Source organism: Pinus tabuliformis, chromosome X, assembly GCF_031772625.1.
Source record: "Pinus tabuliformis cultivar Carrire ecotype Pingquan chromosome X, CPIR1, whole genome shotgun sequence".
Taxonomy (NCBI): domain Eukaryota; kingdom Viridiplantae; phylum Streptophyta; class Pinopsida; order Pinales; family Pinaceae; genus Pinus; species Pinus tabuliformis.
Genome location: NC_142308.1, coordinates 1636668452 through 1636689156, shown reverse-complemented (window position 1 = coordinate 1636689156; position 20705 = coordinate 1636668452). Strand labels below are relative to the sequence as shown.

General features: G+C 39.6%; 1 protein-coding gene across 5 annotated transcripts in view; it reads left to right on the top strand.

Moving 5' to 3' along the window:
• The window catches only part of CW7, a 502578-nt gene that overhangs the window by 111430 nt on the left and 370443 nt on the right, over window positions 1-20705 (top strand). For 4 of the 5 annotated variants that reach the window (XM_089453029.1, XM_089453024.1, XM_089453026.1 and 1 more), the window contains 2 exons: window positions 19620-19812; window positions 19964-20068. In XM_089453029.1, the coding sequence (XP_089309155.1) occupies window positions 19620-19812; window positions 19964-20068 (298 nt within the window). The remainder of the gene's footprint in view (window positions 1-19619; window positions 19813-19963; window positions 20069-20705) is intronic. The other variant, XM_089453025.1, reaches the window with a different exon arrangement.

Below are 20705 nucleotides of genomic sequence, written 5' to 3'. Positions count from 1 at the left end.
CAAGGGATCGAAGGTCATGCGGAGAGAATGAGGCAAAATGAAGAACCTAAACCCCGGAAGGCCAATGACGAAGTGAGGATATCCCAAACCCGACGAGAAGCAACAAAGTGTCGATGTTCAAGAGCGACAAGTTGTCGTAGGTAATCAACAAAATATTTCCAAATTTTTCCCCCACCATTGCTGGCGAGTACCCCAATTATTTTTGAAACACAAGCTTGAAGGGGATAGCATATGCTTGCAATATAAGTTTGTCCTTCGGACAAATCTAACCCAGTGATATTTTAACGCGCCCTAGGGAGGAGAAGCTCTGGTCTCATCATGTCGACGAGTCCAATGTCGTCAGGGTTTAACGAGTCCAACATAGGTAAAATTCAGAGCCTTTTTCATATTTAGAGAGTTTGAAAAATACACAGGAAAGAAAACTCCAAATGGACCCTTTTCGTAAGTTTGTGTCTCTCGAGCCCGAAAAGGTAGAAAATGATGCTTGAGAGAATCGCTTGACCATTTCAGTCAAGGAGTACTTTTCGTAAATAGTGCCTCCAATCCGAAAAAGTAAAAAACTTACTGGATACACGATGTTTCGCAACCATTAACGAGCTCAAAACGACAAGGGATCGACAATCTTTTCACGTTTCAAGAGTCAGAAAAGAGCTTAAAGTTGACTCAGAAAGGACTTTTCGGTATTTACTAAGTATATAATTCATGGATCGATCATAGCCAGTGTTCGAAACACCTGTCGTTGCACAAGAAAACTCAAGAATAAGATTTGTCTCACAAAAATACGCAAATATAGATCAAAATCCTAATTCAAAACCCTAATGAAAACCCTAAGTTTTGAAAAAAAGGTTATAAAAGGAACACTTTGGTAAAAAATCTATTTACTTGTGTTTTTACTATGGTAAAAAAATTCTACCATTGCATACCTTGAAATTTGGCGAGCGATTCCAGGAGGCTCAGGGATCCATTGCTCGTCACACTATTTCCAGGTAAATGCCATAGCCTTCCCTATGTTTTTATGCCGGAATAGGATTCAATTTCATGTTTTGAACCGTGGTTTAGAACGATTTTTTGGATTAAAAATCCACCCCAGTTGTCGCAAGTTTCCCTCTCAGGATTGCGACGACCGAGAAATTTACATTGTGCAAAAACGGGATCATCGCAAGAGATTGATGTACACATGCGACGACCCGAAAGTTTTTACACTGTGAAAATTGGCTCGTCGCAGCTGTTTTAAAAACAACTGTGACGAGTGTCGGAACCAATTTTTTTTCATTTATAAGCAGTTTCAAAGGATGAAAATGGATGAATGGCGTATGACAAAGGTATGTTTGTGCATGCAGGGACAAGAAATGGCTTTCGCATGGCAAGAATGTACTCATGACAATGATGACGTGATGGGAATGGCAAATCCTCATTGTCTGAACATCCTGTGAAACTCTGGGTTGTTAAAATTCTTTCTGACACCACTTCTGAGAGCACAATTGGTCCTCTTAGAGTACTTGATCCGAGCATGGAATCCGACAGAAGGCAAATTCATAATCCGCGGGCAAGAAATTGAGTTTGATGCTACGGATATCTACTTTTTGATTGGATTGTCACGGAGAGGGGAGATGCCTCGCATGGTGGGAACTCAGGTTACTGGAGACTCTATGGACACACTTAGTGCAAAAGTGTGCCCCCTAGGAGCACGAAAATCATCAACAAGTGGAAAGCTACAGATTGCCACTGTTAATGATTTGTCACTACGGGTATTGCTATTCAATATTACCAGAGTAGCTGGCTCCCAAGCCCAGCATGAGGCGACCAAGACTCAATTACGGTTAGCCCAAGACTGTTTGAATCCTACCATGTTTAACTGGGCAGAGGTTGTGTCTCTCAATATGAAGAGACAACTGACCAAATGCCATCGGGGCGAGACACAACAGTTTGGCTACGGGTCAATCTTAGTACCGCTCATGCTGGAACGAGTACCAATCCTCCAAAGACAGGACGTAACGGTGGGATGGCCAGGACCATGACAGACATGGATTACTCATTGGGCTCTCGTGATGCCGCGAGGAGGCGGTGGCCAACCTGTATCATGGGGTCCAGAATTTGTTGAGTGGATGAACCGTCAACAAGTTATAGTTGAGGATTTGCCGTATGGTGGGATGGATTTCAGGGGCGATACAGACATGTTACTTCTTCCTGGCGAACAGTGGGACGAGAGAGGTAAAATACTCAGTTTGACCGACAAAGCTTTTGTAACTTTTTTGGGTTTTTAAATATATATGTATTAATTATTATGTTCAATATTTGCAGATGTTGGACCTGAGAGACCCATAGGTCTATCTCCTATGGCTCGGAGGGTTGATAGAGAGATTGACTTACCGCCTCCAGGTGGAGAGGCCGAGGACGAGATAGCCCGTAACCTAGAGGGCTTAACTGAGGGAATCCCAGACTATGCAGGATTTGAGGAGATTCCTAGCAGTACCAGCTGGCAGCGACATACCGCAGGGGTGTCGAACAGGATGCACAGGTTGCTTAGACGCGTGGTCCGGGCAGTAGTCTGCTACAGAGAGCACAATACATAGTAGACTTCTAGGTTTTTTTTTTTTTTTTTTCTTCGCAGATTTTGAGAGACATGTGTCTTGCGATGTAACTGAACACACATATTTTTTGGAAGAAGATATTGCAATCGAAACACCAGGAGGAGTAGACGGGAGGTCCTCGTCTAAATACTCCTAGAGAGGATTCCAATTGATATCAAAAGGCTCCTCTCCCGGAGTTCGAGAGTCAAGAGGCTAAACACTTGGAACAATAGGAAGGGTACCACCAACAGTTGATGCCTCAGAAGAGACAGGAGATGTAGGGTCTCCGTTGCTTGGTAAAGAGGACTGGATCGGTGAGTCCGCCAGGATGGCCTAGCTCAAAATGTCTAGGAGAAAAGATATAATCAATAAGGTTGCAGAAAATCTGTCAAGATGTGATCTCAATGCGGCCAAGATTAATAGGTAAGTGTTATCGTGACAAATAAATTTTATGACGCTGGAACGAAACTTTGCCTTTTCATGTTTAAAGAGTCGAGAAAAAGGCTAAAGATGATTCTAGTCGCCTTCGAAGTTTAGTGAGACTGAAAGGACAAGTGCTCAGATGATCCTTTTACTTTTAAAGATTCGAAAAGGAACGAAAGTGTCTGCTCTGGAATTCTAGGCAAGAGGTTTACCAGACAGATCGTAAAACTGCATATACACCTTGGTAATATAATGAAAGAGAAATGATCAAGGACTTTCCGTACGGAAGTCAATCTTCTCGAATGCTGTGTTCGGTGCGTTACGACTCGTAAGCTAAGTCACCTGACACGGGGATTCGGGACACGTAGGATTCGAGATTCGTGGTGTCGGATTCGGACACGCTGACCCCCCGGAATAGGACACATTAGGATTCGTTCTATATTATTTTATTATATATATATCTATATATATATATATTTAAAATATATATATATATATATATATATATATATATTAAAAATTAGATATTTCTTACACAAATTTTAATTAATGATACAAATTTATTGATTTCAAACATAGATCTTCATCTATAGCTATTAGCATGCATAGTACATACAAAATTCAAATAAATGTCAGTGGTACTGGTCACATAAATGATAAATCTATTAAAAATTTAATTCATGATTCATAATTCATAACTGAAAGACAACTTACAACTACAAGATAGTAAGATAAACACACTGACAACTGTAGTTTTCTCATTAAGTCATCAAATCAAAATGTGTTACATAGGTAGTGTTGGTGCAATGCCAATGGCAAATAGAAATAGAAAATATAAAACAAATAAGGTATACAAGCCTCAAGGCATCAATCAGCATCAGAATCAGCATCACTGTCCCCATCATCATGGTCCCCACTGCTCTCCTCTGCATCCTCCTCCTCCCTTGTATCCATAGTCGCCTTTGCATCTGCTGGTATGGAGGTTGACCCCTCTAAGTCATCAAATCTAACAGGCTCTAGCACTGGATCATTGAGATCCATGTTGGCCAATGCCAACTCAACAGTGGTGTCCAGACCCATATCATCGGGAACAGTGTTACTTGGGAGCGGGAGCGAAAACGGGAGCAGGAGCGACATATTCAGAAGCTCTTGGTTTGGTGCTCTTGATTAAATACGAGTTCCATACCCTAATACATGACAAAATTCAATGGAAACATTGCAATCCCCCAATCCTAAAATCCTGAAAAACTGATAAGTCTGCTGGATTTTGAATGAAATCTAAAATTCTACTTTCTCCATATGAAATCCAATGAGGCCAGAACCACTCTCAAACATCCTGAGTCATTTCATGGTAATGTTAAAAATTTAAGTAAAAGGATGAAAATGAAGATTAAGGTGAATGTCACTTTTACTTTAAGAATTTAATATTACCATGAATAGCATATCAATACTAGAACCTAGACTTGATCATGCAGCTGCCAAAATGCTCTACTCCTTGCTGCAACAACACAAATCACTTGCCAACAGCACAATCACTTGCCAAATGAAAATATTAATGAGCAAACACGCCCTTTTCATACCCGCACTGAGCTTAGCGAGTCCTGGAAACAAGACACGGTTCCCAAAATCGCGACACGCTTTTGAAAATCGTGACACGACCTCGGATTCGACGTGTCGGAAAAGGACACGACGTGTCATATGATTTGGACACGAATCCGGACCGAATCATGTCGGATTCGCTGGATTCGGGATTCGTAGGGGGTTTAGGACGAATCCGGTTACTTAGCTCGTAAGGCGGTAGACTCGGCTTCCTATGGATAATAGGATGATAACCTAGTGGGGTCTCCAAATATATACGCGATGGTACAGGGAGCACAAATCCGTACTAGCATCTATTGCATCACAAAAAGAGGAATCACCCAACCTTAGTGAGAACAATAGGAACTAGGTTTAACAATGCCGGAACACGTCTCTAACCTAGATCTCTAGATATGTGAGCGTTAGGTTCCAATGTGTTTTTAAGTTCATTCAATAGATTTTAACAGTGAATGTTGAATTAAGTCTCGATTTCAAGGCCTTATCAAATGTATCTTTAGCACTCCTAGAATGCAACTAGATGAGCAAAAAACCATTCCTTTCGATGAACGACTACCTAAATGAGGGTAAGGAGTTCATTTCCAAGCGAACGAAGACAATAACAAGCAAATGCAAGAACAACAGTGCAAGCAAGTAATCCAATCAATAGGAAACACAATGCATTGATTTCCACTTATCTTGCAACTACTATGACGAAAAATGAAAGTTTTGAATTTCGCTTTTCAATTCCTAATCATAAAGAATCTACAAATGCAAACATGCTTTCATTTTCGTATACTATATGAGTGCAATGTTTTTGATTTTTGGAATAAATAACAAACAATCTAATGCACAACCTGACTGATCAAAAGGCAAGTGTAATCGATGCTTCCATAGTGAATCAAATCAACACAACGAGCTAGTTCGATGACCAATCACTACAGATCAACCAGGAAGATGGGCAAGTAGCAAGAGAACAACTTCAAACAAGTCAACAAGACTGTTGTGGATGTAGTTCAGAAACTTGAAAGGACAAGCAACCCAAAACCAACGAATTCTTGATAGAATCCTAAAAGACCTAGGTCACACAGTCCAAAAAGCCAAATTTCATACAAATGGAACCAAGAAGGACATGCCTTAGTAAACACAATCAAAACAAGCTTAACAAGGTGAAAGAAACAACAAAGGACAAGCTACACTGGTCTATTCAGGAGGCAAGGCTGTAAAAGTTAACCCTATAGGAATTGTCGCAGGCGCAACACTGACAACATGAGATGATCGCTAATCGTCGCAAGCACAACATGGGCAACTGAGCGACGTCGTCGCAAGTGTACACCTGTTCTCAGTGACGATCTGATTTCAGGAATCGTCGCAGCTGTATGACGGGATATCCGCGACGTACAACGAGGGTAAAGAGAACAGGAGCGATTCATCGCAGCTATTAGGAATTAAACAACGATGATCTCAATAAAGAGGGAAAACAAGGCCAAAACAGCGGAAAGACACCAGGCTTATCACTCAAACAGTGAGGTGGACTATCAGATCTACTCAAGTGATCCAAATCACTGATGGTTCAGTCCCAAAACAAAGAGACACTATGTAATTCAATCGAAAACAACAAGAGCAAAATCAAGAGACAACACACAAATGTTCCCCAGTGGAGTCGCCAACTTGTGATGCAGGTATGTTCCCTCTGCGGACAGAGACAACCCCTCTAGCCCTAGAGTGGGTCTAGTCACAGCAAGACAAAGACAATAGCTAATTCCTTAAATAGTTATCGTTGAAGAGGCCTACCTTATACTGGTGTTTGATGAAGTCTTCGTCACGTCGCTTCAACTATCGCTTTCTTCTCCTTAATGAATGATTCACCTGAAACAACATATGAAAACGACAAAACACATAATAGAGCACAACAACGAACTATCTACTTATAGAGTCAAGGAACCATAAGCTATCAACATACATTTCATACATGATATAGGAAATAACCATTGATTGTATTAATATAAACAACAGTAAAGCTTACAACCACGCCTTGACGTCGCAAGCTTCCTTGAAGGGTCCGATTAGTATGTCTCCATAAGCATTCACTTTCAAAGGTCTCCCAGAAACACTGATGACTCTCTCTCATCCAAAAGCACAAGTATGAAACTAAGGCAATCAAAACAAGGTTTCATTCTTACAAAACCATTTTACACTGTCAATCCACAACATGAAAGGCTATTCTCATACCTCACAAGCTATTGCTAGGCTATCAACGATCCAAACTATAAGCTATCAATCCAACAAACCAAGAACTAGCTAACTAAGAACTAGCTGATCATAGTCATGGAGGATGCTTTTATAAGAGGAGGAGCCTCCATAAATGAGGGGAGAGGAAGCTTATCTTCAAAGGAGGTTACTCAAAAGGCGGAACCACCATCTCAAATGAGGAGAGGCAAACTTCTTTGACCCAACAACCAGCTCCAGAACCACCCAGAAGTATTTTGTTTGAACTAATTTGCCATATCTGGGTCGTCGCAGGTCAAACACTGAGACTCAGAGACGACATCACAAGGCGTTAGTTCATTCTGGGCTATCGTCGCAGGCAGGATACTGATGACCTGCGACAATCTTGAAACATGGGTAAAAAGGGGCCAACTTTAGGATTAATGAGCTTAAGCAATCTTCTTGAGTAATATGGAAGATTTGGACACATATTTTGGTATATGACAAAAAGTAGATGTCATTCAGAGACCGACTCTATTCAGGATTAGGGGATGCGGGGTTAGTGACAAAATACTATGTAACAGGACTATAGTGAGCAGGGATGTGAAATTTGAGGATCATAAGGCCTTGAGGAAGTCACATGATACCGTACAAACAATGACAACTAATCAGGAGCGAGAGGCTTCGAAGGTACGGGCTTCACTAAGTGTAATGTGGATCCAAACTTGTATTACACATTTGTTGGAGAGATCCAACTCATTTTAGTGTTGTATGTGGACTACCTCTTTCTTATAAGGTTGGAGTTGCTCATAGATATGTGCACGCATGATCTTACAACAGAGTTTGAAATGAAAGACATCGACATGATGCACTACCTATTGGGATTAAAGGTGTGGCAACATACAAGAGAGAAGATTGTAGGCATATGTTGACAACCATGACTACCAACTTGCGGAAGCTGAATACTTCTGAGAGTGAGTTGGTGGATCCCACATTGTATAGGCAACTCATAGGGTCTTTGATGTGTCTAGTCAACACTAGGCCAAGTATTTTCTTTGTTGTGAATATATTGACCCGACTTATGGTGGAACCGAGGAGGGTTCATTGGGTGGCAGTGAAGCATGTGCTCAGGTATCTTCGAGGTATAGTGGCGTATGGACATAGGTATGTCAGAGGTGATGGAGTGTGATTAGTGGGCTATATAAACTCAGATTGAGCTTGGAGTGCAACTAATAGGAAATGCACCTCGAGGTGCTGCTTCAGTTTCGGATCAACAATTATCTCATGGTTTAGCAGGAAGCAAAGTTTAATAATGCTTAGTTTAGAAGAGATCGAGTATATGGCTGCGAGTTTGGTGAGTTGTGAAGCTATTTGGCTTTGCAAGATGGTCACAGGGTTGTTTAGTCTGGAATTGTATTTGACTATGATTGACTGTGACAATTAGCTCTGCATCAAGCTCTTGGAGAATCTAGTGTTTCATGACAGGTCCAAGCTTATAGAGATTAGGTATCACTTCATTTGAGATATGGTCTAGAGGGGCGCTGTGAAGCTTCAATACATATCCACAGATGAGCAGGTTGCATATATTCTCACCAATGTTTTTAAAACCGGAACCAGTGACCGGACCGGTCCACCTAATGAACCAGTTTACCGACCGGAACCGGTCTAACCGGCACTGGTTTGGTCTAAACGAACCGGTTTTAAAAAAATACATTAAATAATTAATTTTTAATGAAACAAAACTATTTTTAAGATGTAAAACCATGATTCCAAGCCAATAGAGACAAAATATGCAAAGTTTGCTCATTTATATACCATGTAAAGGTGAATACATCAAAATGGCACCGAGTGCAATACATATCATCAACAAAATAGCAAAATACATAACAAATGAGGCTCTAAATGGCCTATAAAGTCCAAAAACATTGCTGCAAGCTATGAGGCCATTGGCCTACTACAAGTTTACAGTATACACATGATCAATCATCAAGTTCATTACCACTACTAGTAGTAGACACAAGATCATCATCAGGAGCTACATAGACATCATCTGGTTCAGATTCTGAGGATGCCTCAGCCTGATCTGCAACCTCAGTATCAATGCCACCAATGACAATAGAAGTGGACCTAATGGAAGCACGAGTTTGTTGACCTGCATGACTAGTGCCTTCCATTGGTTCCTTGCCTTTCCTTGATGCCGCTATTGATCCTACTTCTGATGCCACCACATAATCTGCTTCATCCCCCGCCAAAGCCATGTCGATATCAAAATCAGCCTCAAACACAGGTTCTTCAGTCTCCTCCACCCATTCTGATGTTGGATCAATATCGTCCAACACAATGGGATCTAGATCAGGAGTTTTTCTTATCATTTGGAGCTCTAATTGCATTTATTGTTTACCCCCAAACCATGAAATCCTGAAAACCATTAAGTCTGCTGAATTTTGAGTGAAATCTAAAATTCTAGTTTCTCCATATGAAATCCAATGAGGTCGAAACCACTCTCAAACATCCTGAGTCATTTCATGGTAATGTTAAAAATTTAAGTAAAAGGATGAAAATGAAAATTAAAGGAAATGTCACTTTTACTTTAAGAATTTAACATTACCATTAATTGCCAATATTGTTAGGGTTGAAACACCCTTAGTCCCCCCCCAAAACCCCTCAAACACAGTCAAAAACATGTTTTTTTAACTTTATGGTGGTTGTGCCTAAAATCGGCCGGTTTAGGACAAAACCGGCCGGTTTGTTACAAACCGGCCGGTTCCGCCCTAAACCGGCCGGTTTTCACCGGTTAGGGCCAAAAATCGAGCAAGTGAAGGGTCTGACCGGGTTTTTAGGCCGGTTCGGACCGGCCAGCTAGCTAACCGGCCGGTTTGACCGGTTACCGGTTTTTCTGAGCGGTTTTTAAAACTATGATTCTCACCAAGCCCTTGGTGATGGGGAAGTTTGTTTTCTACAGGGATAAGTTGGGGGTGGTGCAAAACACCTTCCTTGCTAGGAGGGAGTGTTGATGTTATTAGCTCAGACATGTGGTTCTGCATAGGCTTGGTGTCTTAGCATGCGAAAGATGTAGATTGCCTCTTTAGGTGCTTGCTTGAGAGGAGTAGGTGTTATTAAATTTTCTTTCCTATGTCTAACTTAAGAAAAATACATTAATTAATTTAACTAATTAATGTTGGCTATTGAGGTAGGTTTATTAGGATAAATAATTTAATTATTTAATGGAATTAGATCTAATCTTTACCGTTGATCTCTGTGGGTTAGGATTAATCTTAGCTGTCTATCACTTTGGAGATTGAGGGTTAGGGATTTAGCCCAAGATGAAATTATAATATAAGCCTAAGGGAGAGGTGAAGACACATTGTGATTGAGGTAGCAATTTTTTCAAGGAATGGGAGACTCAGTGACTAAAAAGAAGAAGAAAGTGTGCAACAAGGATTTTTCAGAAGGAGAATTTGTGAGGGTTGAGTTTGAGGAGTGAGGCCAAGATTTTCTATAGGCTGAAACTTGGAGAAGAAAGGCCGAGATTTCTAGCTGTCCGCTTGGAGCAAAGGAGGCAAGACTTCAACTAGGAAGCCAAAATTCTTCCAGGGTGCATCCATATGGCGGAGGCCAAATTACTATAGGCAGGGGGCTGAGATTTGCCAGGTTCGAGTGATCTTCCATAGCAACCAATTTCCTTGGGCCAAAAATCTAGTGGGCCATTTCTGGCTTCAAATATTTGTTGTAATTTTGTGTATTTCTCTGTGGGTTAAAGCTGTAAATTTTCCAAATTAATAAAAGTGGAGAGAGATTGTTAGGCAAAAAAAATTCACTATTCTTGTGGTGATTTTCCTATTTATTTTTGTTGCAAAGTTTTTGAGAAGTTAGAAATAATAGTGAATTTGTTTTCCAGCAATTTTAGAATTTATTCGAGCATAAATAATTTTCCAGGCATAAAATAATAGTTGAGGTAAAAGTAAATTGGACCTGGTATTTAAAATTCAACATTAAAGCCTTGTAGCAACCATGTGAGACCCTATATTAGATGTCTTAGACCTTGTGTTTGGTCATATCATGGATGGTCCCCTTGAGTTCATCTTTGGTTCCTTTCGTTCTAGATAAGATTGGAGGACCTTGGATAGGCTTATATGAGGACTGATGGTTTTAGAGGATATTGTTTTTGTAGGGTTGATCGCTAGTGTAGGGGATAGTCCAACCTATGTTGGGTGCACCTATGTCTCACAACATGGTTATGAGCCTATGTGTGGCATTGGATTTGGTGCAATATCCTTCAGATGTTTCTCAACATGGTAGTTTCACGATTATCAACTTTTAATGCTTCCTAAGGTAGTGCGTCTTTCCCGATACAAAGTGGTCCCAAAAGTAAAATAGTCATCTTGGTCCTATATTGTAGAGGTTGATGAGAGGATGAAATGCCACATGGGATTTTTGCAATTAAAGCATGCTCAAGATATGGCTTGTCAAAGTTGGTCAATAGGTACTAAAGGTTTCTAGGTGGCAGAATAGGGGGAGCATTGGGATATTTTTGACATGCATCACATTAAAAGTGGTCTACAAGAAGAGGAACATGCCCATGTTTAAGTTTTTAAGGTACTTCAAGGGTGTTAGAGATCCTCCACTTGTGCATTATGAGGAGGCATTGGCTAGGATAATATGGCAACACAATTGAGACTAGGAGCCAACAGAGCTTATGGTAGGTGATTACAAGGCAAATAGTACGTAAATAAAGTGGAAATCTTGGCCGAATCAACAAGGTGTTGCAAAACTAGAGAAAATGTGGCAAGGTCGAATTGCTATTTGATAGACTCATGAGAATGTAAGAGACAAATTGGATAAATGTGAGATGCATGTTATTCACATGATATACATATAAATACATGTCTTTCTGACCCGTGGTCCATATTCCAAGAGGTCTTTTGGACTCTTCATGACTCTTTAATTTCACTTGAGGCTTTTAACCTTCCACACAAGTGAATATTACAAGTTTACATGACCTCTAAGGATGATGTTTCCAACATTCACCCCTTTATCCAAAGGGATGCATGTTAGTCCAAGCAGAGAGCTGAAATATGAAGGTAAACAACAACCAATGGCTGGATGTGCTCTTTGAATCTAGTGGTTTAAGGAAAAATGCAAACTAAATGGGGTAGTAGAAGGCGAATTCTTCTATTGGTGGTGGTTTAAGGAAGACCAAAAACCAAAAGGGTGGCAAAAGTTGAAGTCTTTTATCGGTGGTGGTTTAAGGCTAACTACCAACTCTGGAACTTGGCTTGAAGCAAATTTTGGAGCAATTCTGAATTTAGCTAGAAGATGATGTCTTTTGCAAGATGGAAGCGCCTATGATGATGGTTTAAAGATAACCACGAATAGCTGAGATGGCGGTTTAATGATGACCACAAACCGTAGTCTAGCAGGCAATAAGTCTACTACCAAGTGGTGGTTTAAGGAGGATGACAAACCAATTGGTGGTTTTGGGATGACCACAAGCCAAAACATGCTCAGGGAACGTGACTTTGTCTCTTTCTACAACTCTAACTCTGGTTCTGGCTATGGCTCATGCTTGCTTGATATGACTTCAAAACTAATAGCTAACTATCAATTTCTGTTAATTTTTAGGGCTAGATTGTTCTCTGCTATAGATAATTGCATTTATGAATTTTTCATCAATTTCACATTACATTTTTCATATAAAATTCACCCCATATCATGTCATCATTAACAATCATGTAGATAGAACAATAAACATCAACAATGCAATGGAACAATAAGGAACAACAAAAGAAAAGTATGCACAAATAGAGACACCAAGATTTAGGTCAGAGACCAGGGCAAAACCCAACTAGATTCTTCTTCTATTAGATATTCATCATTTGTTCAACTGTGATACAAAGTACAATGAGAATGAGATACAACAATCATATCAGGCCACCTAGGGCCAACCCAAGTTAGTTTACAGCTTTGTTTTTGAACTGAACGAAACCTGTCCAAGAGCACTGCTATCATATCACTGTCTCAAGTAGCATCATCCCTGCGACTGCAATAAGTGTCATCAATATCAGGAGCCTTCAACGTCAAGGAGAACTATCATAAAGGAATTGTCATCACTGTCATAGAAGCATTGCCATTACTGTGATAGAATCACTGCCATTACTGTTGAAGAATGTAACTAGTGTCGGTCTTCATAATTCTATTTGAGTAATGATGTAATGTATTTGTCAAAAGAAAGAAAAAGAAATTGACTCATTAAAACATGGGTTTCATGCTTGGGTTAATGGTTCTTAGGTCAAAGCCTCCATTGTAGGCCTCTAGGGTTTGTCTAGTGTAGTTGTTCATATCATAATGTAAAAGACCCTTCTTGGGCTTCATCTATCGAGAAATAAATTTATTTTAATATAAAATAGGTCTTTTAGATCTCCTCCACCAAGTTGGCCTCAAAAAGGACAAGTCGGCCTCATGAAGGGAATTCAACCTCACAGATTCACTATATAAAGGCAACAATTCGACCTCATTTGGGGCATCAACTCAACAAGTTCGATCTACAGTTGTTGGAGGCAGAAAAAGGGTGCGCAATTCAAGGAAGAGGAAGGAAACTCTAGTGAAGAAGGAGGTCTTTGTCGTTCATAAGAAGTCAAATTTTCTCTCTTTGTCTCACGCGTGCAAAGTTGCTAGGTTGTTGGAAGGGCTGAAATTCTGAAGTTGTTGGGGGTCGAAATTCAGGATTGTTGTTGGGTTGAAGTTGCTGGACAAGAAGAGACTACTGAAGTTTGCTGAATCATCTTGGAAAGGCTGACTTATTGGAGGAGGAACGTCTTTTGGGTCTAAGGTATTAGTCTATCTCAATTTGATTTACTAGTGGAAGATTTTGAGTGAGTTTTTCAGTTTCCCCTATAGAGGGGTTTTAGCCTTGGCTGAGTGCCTACATCTGGTGTTGTTGATCTTCATGTTTTGATTTGATGATTGCTTGATGAAACAAAGATAAAAGAACATAAAGAGAAGATAATAAGAATACAATAATATCACAAGTAATTATCAACCTAAGAAGATATTTCTGCCTTTTCTAATATGGTATCAGAGCTAAGGTGAAGAAAGAAGAAAAAGACAGCTTGAAGATCTACCAAAAGGGTCAAAGGAAAGGATCATATAAGAAGGACTACTATAGAAGACATAACAATGAAGTTTGAAAACAAGGGCATGGAAGAAGAGGATAGATCTTATTCTTGCTAAGCATAAAGTTTTGGATCTTGTTCAAGGAAAAGTCAAGAAACCTACAGAGGATGCAAGAAAGGAGAAATTTAGAGAAATCAAAATCTTAGCCATGAATTTGATAGTAGATGGAGTAAAGGACAATCTAATCCCATACATATCCAACATAGACTCTGCTCAAGAAATGTATGAAGCCTCTCGAAGTTATTCACCATCAAAAACATTGGTGAGATAGCTAACCTCAAGAATGAACTAAGGACAATTAAGATGACAAAAGACACTGTGTCATCATATTTAGTAAGGATCTCTAGAATAAGAGATGAACTCCAAGCTATAGATGAAGTTGTACCAAAAAAGGAACCGTGATTGTTGCACTTCTAGGTCTACCGAAATCACGGAGCTCATTTGCATCAGGGATTAATAGTTGGAAGACACAACTACCTTTGAACAAATGTGGAATGCATGCAGTCAAGAAGAAGCCCACATATCATTAGTAAAAAACAAGGAGGATGAAGAAGACAACACCTCTAATGCTTATTCTACTCATCACAAGAAGAAGGTTGATCTATCTAAGATTGAATGTTACAATTGTCATAAGATGGGACACTACAAAAGTCAATGTCCCGAGAATCCAAAAAATAAAAAGAGAGATAGAGATCAAGCAAATGCTACCGATGAAGCTCCACCTAAGAAGAACAAGGCTGAAGAATCAGAAGTCAAAGACTTATACTATTAATTCTTCTCCTACATATCCTTCTTAGTCTACTATTTTAAGTTTTGTAATATGTTTTGATTTCTAGAATTTGTAGCTATGTTGCAGGAAATACCTAAAGGAGTGGTGTACCAGTACCGGAAATGGATGGTGTCTGAGATCATTTGGTCTCACATGTGGAAGACAAGGGAACATCTAAGGAAATGTGGGATGCTCTTTCTGAGCTATTTTAAAGTTTTTTCGAGGGACGAAAGATGTTTCTCCAGGAGAAGCTGAGGAACACCAGGATGCGGAAGGGCGAGAGCATAGATGCCTTTCTCACTTGGATTCAGGAAGTCCGAGATCAATTGTTAGCCGCTGGTGAGGCACCCCAACCCACGGAGCTTGTACGATAGGCACTGAGTAGTGTCTCGGAGGATTGGCAGGGATTTGTCCAGAGTATCTTGGGCATAGATACCTTGCCGAAGTGGGACAAGATGTGGTCCAATCTACATCAGGAAGAGTTGAGGAGGGCTCTGTTGAAGGGTACCATTAGCAGCAACAACCACAAGGGACCAAAGAGTGAGGAGGAGAATGTGGCCCTAGCATTTAAGGGTTCCAGTCAAGGGCAAGGGGAGCATAAGAAGAAGAAGGACCTGTCTAAGGTCAAGTGCTTCAGGTGTGGTGAGTTCGGTCACTACAACACACAATGTCCTCTCAGGAAGAAGAAGCCAGAGAAGTAGGAACAAGTAACAGAGTCCGTTGAGATTGACAAGCTGTCCTCTAGGCTAGAGGATGAGTTTGCCATGTTTGCAGCCATACCTCCAGAAGAGAGGTGGGGCGACTTGGAGCTGTAGTCCTAGAGATTGCAGAGATAGGGCAAGGTCCATTGAGGAGTCCACCTCATGGATCATCACCTGGCTACAGGGGCCCATAGTATTCAGTAGCAGGATGGATTAGTGTCAGAGATGTAGTCAGATTCCAGAGTGACAGTTGCAGACTAGTAGCAGTCAGGTGCTAAGGAGCGCAATGCAGAGTGGCACAGTGTACAGTCAGCAACAATGCAGATTTCGTGGTGGGCAGTGCAGTGGCTAGTAGTAGTCAGTTGCTCGGGAGACAGATGCATCATATTAAACATAGTTGATTCAATATTTTGGATGCTTCTCAGTTGCAGTTGTTGTAGTTGCAACAAGAACAGATGAAAATGAGTTGCAATGTACATGCAGAGTTGGCAGAAATATGGCAGTGTCAACAGCAACACACATGCAACATCAGAATTGCGCAGTGGTTGGTGGGTAGTTGTTAGACATCAACAACGTGACAGAGGGGTGATACAGAGACAGGGTGCCATAGCAACAATGGTGCAACGTTAGAACACCTCCCTCGCTAAGAGGGAGTGTTAGTTTTTGTATCATCAGAGGTGTTCTAGTCTCAAAACTTTGTGGAGAGGCTAAAACACATGTGATCTCCAAAACCCAGACTTCGTTTATGGAAATTTCACCTAGAGATGGCTTAATTAGATTATTAGCCGATTTTTAAATACTTCCTAAGTCTAAACTTAGGGAATATGGTTAATTGATTAGTATTAATTGAGATAAGGTGAAAATTCTCTAGAAACTCACACAGAGTGACAGGGAATTAATATGGGCCTTTGATTAAGTTCTAGTCTTGGCTGTTGGTGCTCCAACAAGGGATTATAATAAGAAGTCGATGGGTAGATGGAGAACACACTAGTGTGGTTCGATTTCCTTGGTAGTTCGATTTCCAGAGAGTAGTACCCGTCGCCAGAAATCCAGAGAAGGAAGCAGAGACAGTGAGGGGCAGGGACAGTAAGGCTGGAGGAAGTTATCCAAATCCAATGAGTGCATTTGCCAAGAGGCTGAAATTTCTCCAAGTAGCTGCACAAAGGCAGTGCAGAGGCTTCACTGAGCAGTTCAATTTTTTGAGAAAGGAAGATTTTTCTAGTTCCACAGGTTGGGCAGAGGTTCCAGAGTGCAGGAGAAGCGTTTTCCTAGTCAGTAGTAGGCAAGACAACTTGATTAACAGATGATTTGGGTAGCACGTGTGGCAGACAACTTCAACTTGACGCAGAGCCTGTGTAGGCCCAAGTTGACGATTTTCTTTTTAGTAGCAGTTGAGTGTTGGGATTGCTCGGAGTGAGGGTAACTTCCCTCTAGATATTTTTGCTAGTATTTTCGCTATAGGATAGCCAACATTCGACATCCATATTATTGTGCTCAGAATTTCTCACTGCTGCATAATAATAAAAACCCTTAGCTGCACCGGTTTTACCGCATTGGGTTTTTCCGGGGACATTTGTCCAAAAATAATTGTCATATTATTTAGTGTGTGTGCTAGATTTTCTCAGTTTCCAGCGCTATTTTTGTTTCTTCCACAGTTTATGTGTGAAGATCACAATGTGAATTATTTGATATTTGTTGTAGTAGATAAATTTTTAAATAAATTAACAATTAGGAAAATAATTTCCAGTTGCTATGATAGATGAAATTTTCACATTGCCCCCACAAACCCCCCTCGAATCTCCTCCCGAAGCACGCTCCAAGTGGGGGCGCATCGGGAGCAACCTTGGGAGTGCGCTCTCGAAATTTTCGCAAAGATGTTCCAAATGCAATTTTTTCAAAGAAACAAGAGTTTTTGAGTGGGCCAGCCCAATGTTCAAGTGTATGGCCCTAGTATTGATATGAAATTCATGGTAATTTTAACATTACCATGAAATGACTCAGGATGTTTGAGAGTGGTTCCAACCTTAACCTCATTGGATTTCATATGGAGAAAGTAGAATTTTAGATTTCACTCAAAATCCAGCAGACTTACCAGTTTTTCAAGATTTCAGGATTGGGGGGGTTGCAATGTTTCCATTGGATTTTGTCATGTACTAGGGTATGGAACTTGTATTTAATCAAGAGCACCAAGCCCTCTATGTACCTTGATGTTAGTGACATTGGTTGTCGAACTCCTTTATCATGACCCTACTAAAAATGTACCCATCGGTGAAACAAAATCTTGACTTGACATGCTGGGAAAACGCTTCTTTTGTTGACATATATGCATAAAAATATATAAAAATGTATATTATATAAAATTCGCTCCCAAAATCGCTCCCGACCTAGGAGCTTTTGAAAATGTCGCTCCTCGCTCCTGCGTCCGCTCCCAAGCAATGATGTATGTAACCCTGCTGAAATGAGGGGTAATGGGGACTATCCACATTGGATCTATTTTCCCATTCATGCATCCCCTCATCTTGGAAACTCAATGGACCTTTGAAATTAACCACACCTATATGGTATAAATAGCTTATAGACATGTCTAAAATAGAAAACATCCCGGAACTAGAAAATCAACCTCATTCATCTTAACTTGGACACCTGCATGTGCATTGCTCTTTTTAAAAATAGAAAGTTCCAGAAATAGAAATTTCTAAAAGTAGAAAAAAGTCTTCTTCGATGATAAAAAAAGTCCCAAAGATCCATATGTAGGTGACTTCTGAAAACAGAAAGTCTCTCAAAATAGAAGGATGACATTTTGGAAGGCATAGGTAATCATGCATTTAAATTTTACATATGCAAAATCCTGCTAAAAATAGAAGTGAAGTGTCAAGTAGGAGCACTGAAAATAATGTCCCTGTTGTCAATTTACATCTTGGAAGGCATAGGGAATCATGCATTTACATGTGCAAAATCCTGCTAAAAATAGAAGTGAAGTGTCATGCAGAAGCACTGAAAATAATGTCCCTGTTGTCAATTTGAAAATGTAAAAATGTAACTTCAGCCAATCTCAAACTCTCAAACCAAAAGATATTTTCATGAATGTGCTTAATCATTGAGACTAAATATGCAAGGGGAAAATTCAATGTGGCCAGTTCAAAAAGTGTGGTTCCATGTAGTAGATGCTGGTGATCACTTGTGTTGTTTTTCTATGATTAGTTGGATTATAAGGGTTTTCATTCCTGAGAAAAATGATTCCAAGAATGTTCACTCATGCAGTATGTGTGCAATAGCTACTGTGGAGTATTTGTTTCTAAAAGAAAAAAGTCTAAGGTTATAAGCATGTACACTGTAGTTCATGCACAACATTTTGTAACTAGTACATTAAAATAATATGCTTATCAACCATGTGGCCATAATGTTTTGTATTATTCCCTTCCTGCTTCATATGATACTTTTGATTATTTTTAAAGTTGACGTGCAAATTTTATATTTTAATCTAAAAACATGAAGGATGCTAGAAATAATCTACCCAATACTTATGCGCACTCTAAACAGAATGAAGAAAGTTTGATATAGCGAAATTCATGGCTTTTAGCTTATAATAAAACCATTTTTTTTATGGCTTTGAACATTATGTGGAGCAATCTAAAGTTTAAACAGAATGAAAAAAGTTTGATATAAGGAAATTCATGGCTTTTAGCTTTAACAAAACAAATTCTTTTATGGCTTTGAACATTATGTGGATGATGATGATCATCGATAAAGCACTTTTCAAGTGGATCATCAAGTTAATGTTCAGGCTCACTAGATTTGTCTGTTAGGCTAGCTTTACAACTTACTATTTCTAGATCTACTATTAAATGTGGCCATAGAATGACAACTATGCATCCAAGAGAGTAAAATATTCTCCATTATTGTACTTGCTTGTAAGAAATCAATATTTATTATTGATATTTGCTTTATGATTTGAACTTCATCGTAGACTTGGAAAATTTTCTACTACCTAGGAAATAAAGCTGTCTATACTCAGGTTCTTGTTCAGGCATATATGTAACAGTAGAGCTTTGTGTAGCAAAGTGGATAGATCTCATTCTTTCAACAAGCCATTTAAAATGTCTACTGGATTGGTTGTTATTTGTAGATGCCTGACAATTTTGGCATTTATTACTCTATCGAAGGTGTTGGGTTTACAAATTTTGCAATTGTCTGCTACAGAGAAGAGCTCCTTAGCATAGTGCGCAAGCATTCTAATTTGCTTGGACAATCTGCACTTGATGAGAAAGATGATGGAGATGATGAGGTGGATATGCGATTTTGGCGTGAAATGCTTGATATGTTTTTTATTCGTGGTACAAGTCAATCCAAATCACATCAAGATGATGACATGATCTTCTTTGTACGCAATACTGTATGTCTTTATACTGCTATCTTTTCTTTTATGTGCACTTAGAAGTTTGGATCCATCATTCCCTTCTAGTGCAACTCTTTCAAATATCAAATTAGCCTTTTTTTTGGGTTGTTATCAAGTTAGCTTATCCTGAAAATTATTGCAACCAAAGTTCCATGGTACTGCATGTCTTGATTGGCAGAGCTTGGATAATGAATATGGACTCAATGATGGACCGGGAGAGCAACCTTATTTTGTACGCAGATGGAATGCAAAGGTAAGTTACTACAAAATGTTCCCAGACAATCTAATGTTTCTGTGAAATTTTTGAAGTTGTGTTGTGAAATTTGCACCCCTTTGATTAGAAGAATGGCATCAAATATCATCATGCCTTTACAGATGTTCTAGTGAACAATGTATCACATCATAGAAATATTTGAAGTGTACACTGTGAGGTGAGAGCCTTAAAGTCGCATATCATAGAAATATTTGAAGTGTACACTGTGAGGTGAGAGCCTTGAAGTCTTGAAAACTACAATAGTAATACTATTCTGAATTTTATAAGAAACGTATTGTGTTTTGATATGCCACAGTTGAGAGAACTCAGAAGAGTCAATGGCATTCCAGGTGATTTCAACTTAAATTATATGAGCACATCTGATCTTTTGATATGCCACAGTTGAGAGAATAGTCAATGGCATTCCAGGTGATTTCAACTTAAATTATATGAGCACATCTGATAAAGATCAAAACGTGTTTTAATACTTCTCTTTGTTTCCTTTAGGCAATAGAGCTGTGTTAAGCCTAGAGTCATGCCATTCAAATGGTTGCCTGCGACATTTTTTCAATGGCTGTATTATCCTTGTATGCTAGCTTTCATTATTCATGTCAGAATTGGTGAACAAGAAATCAAC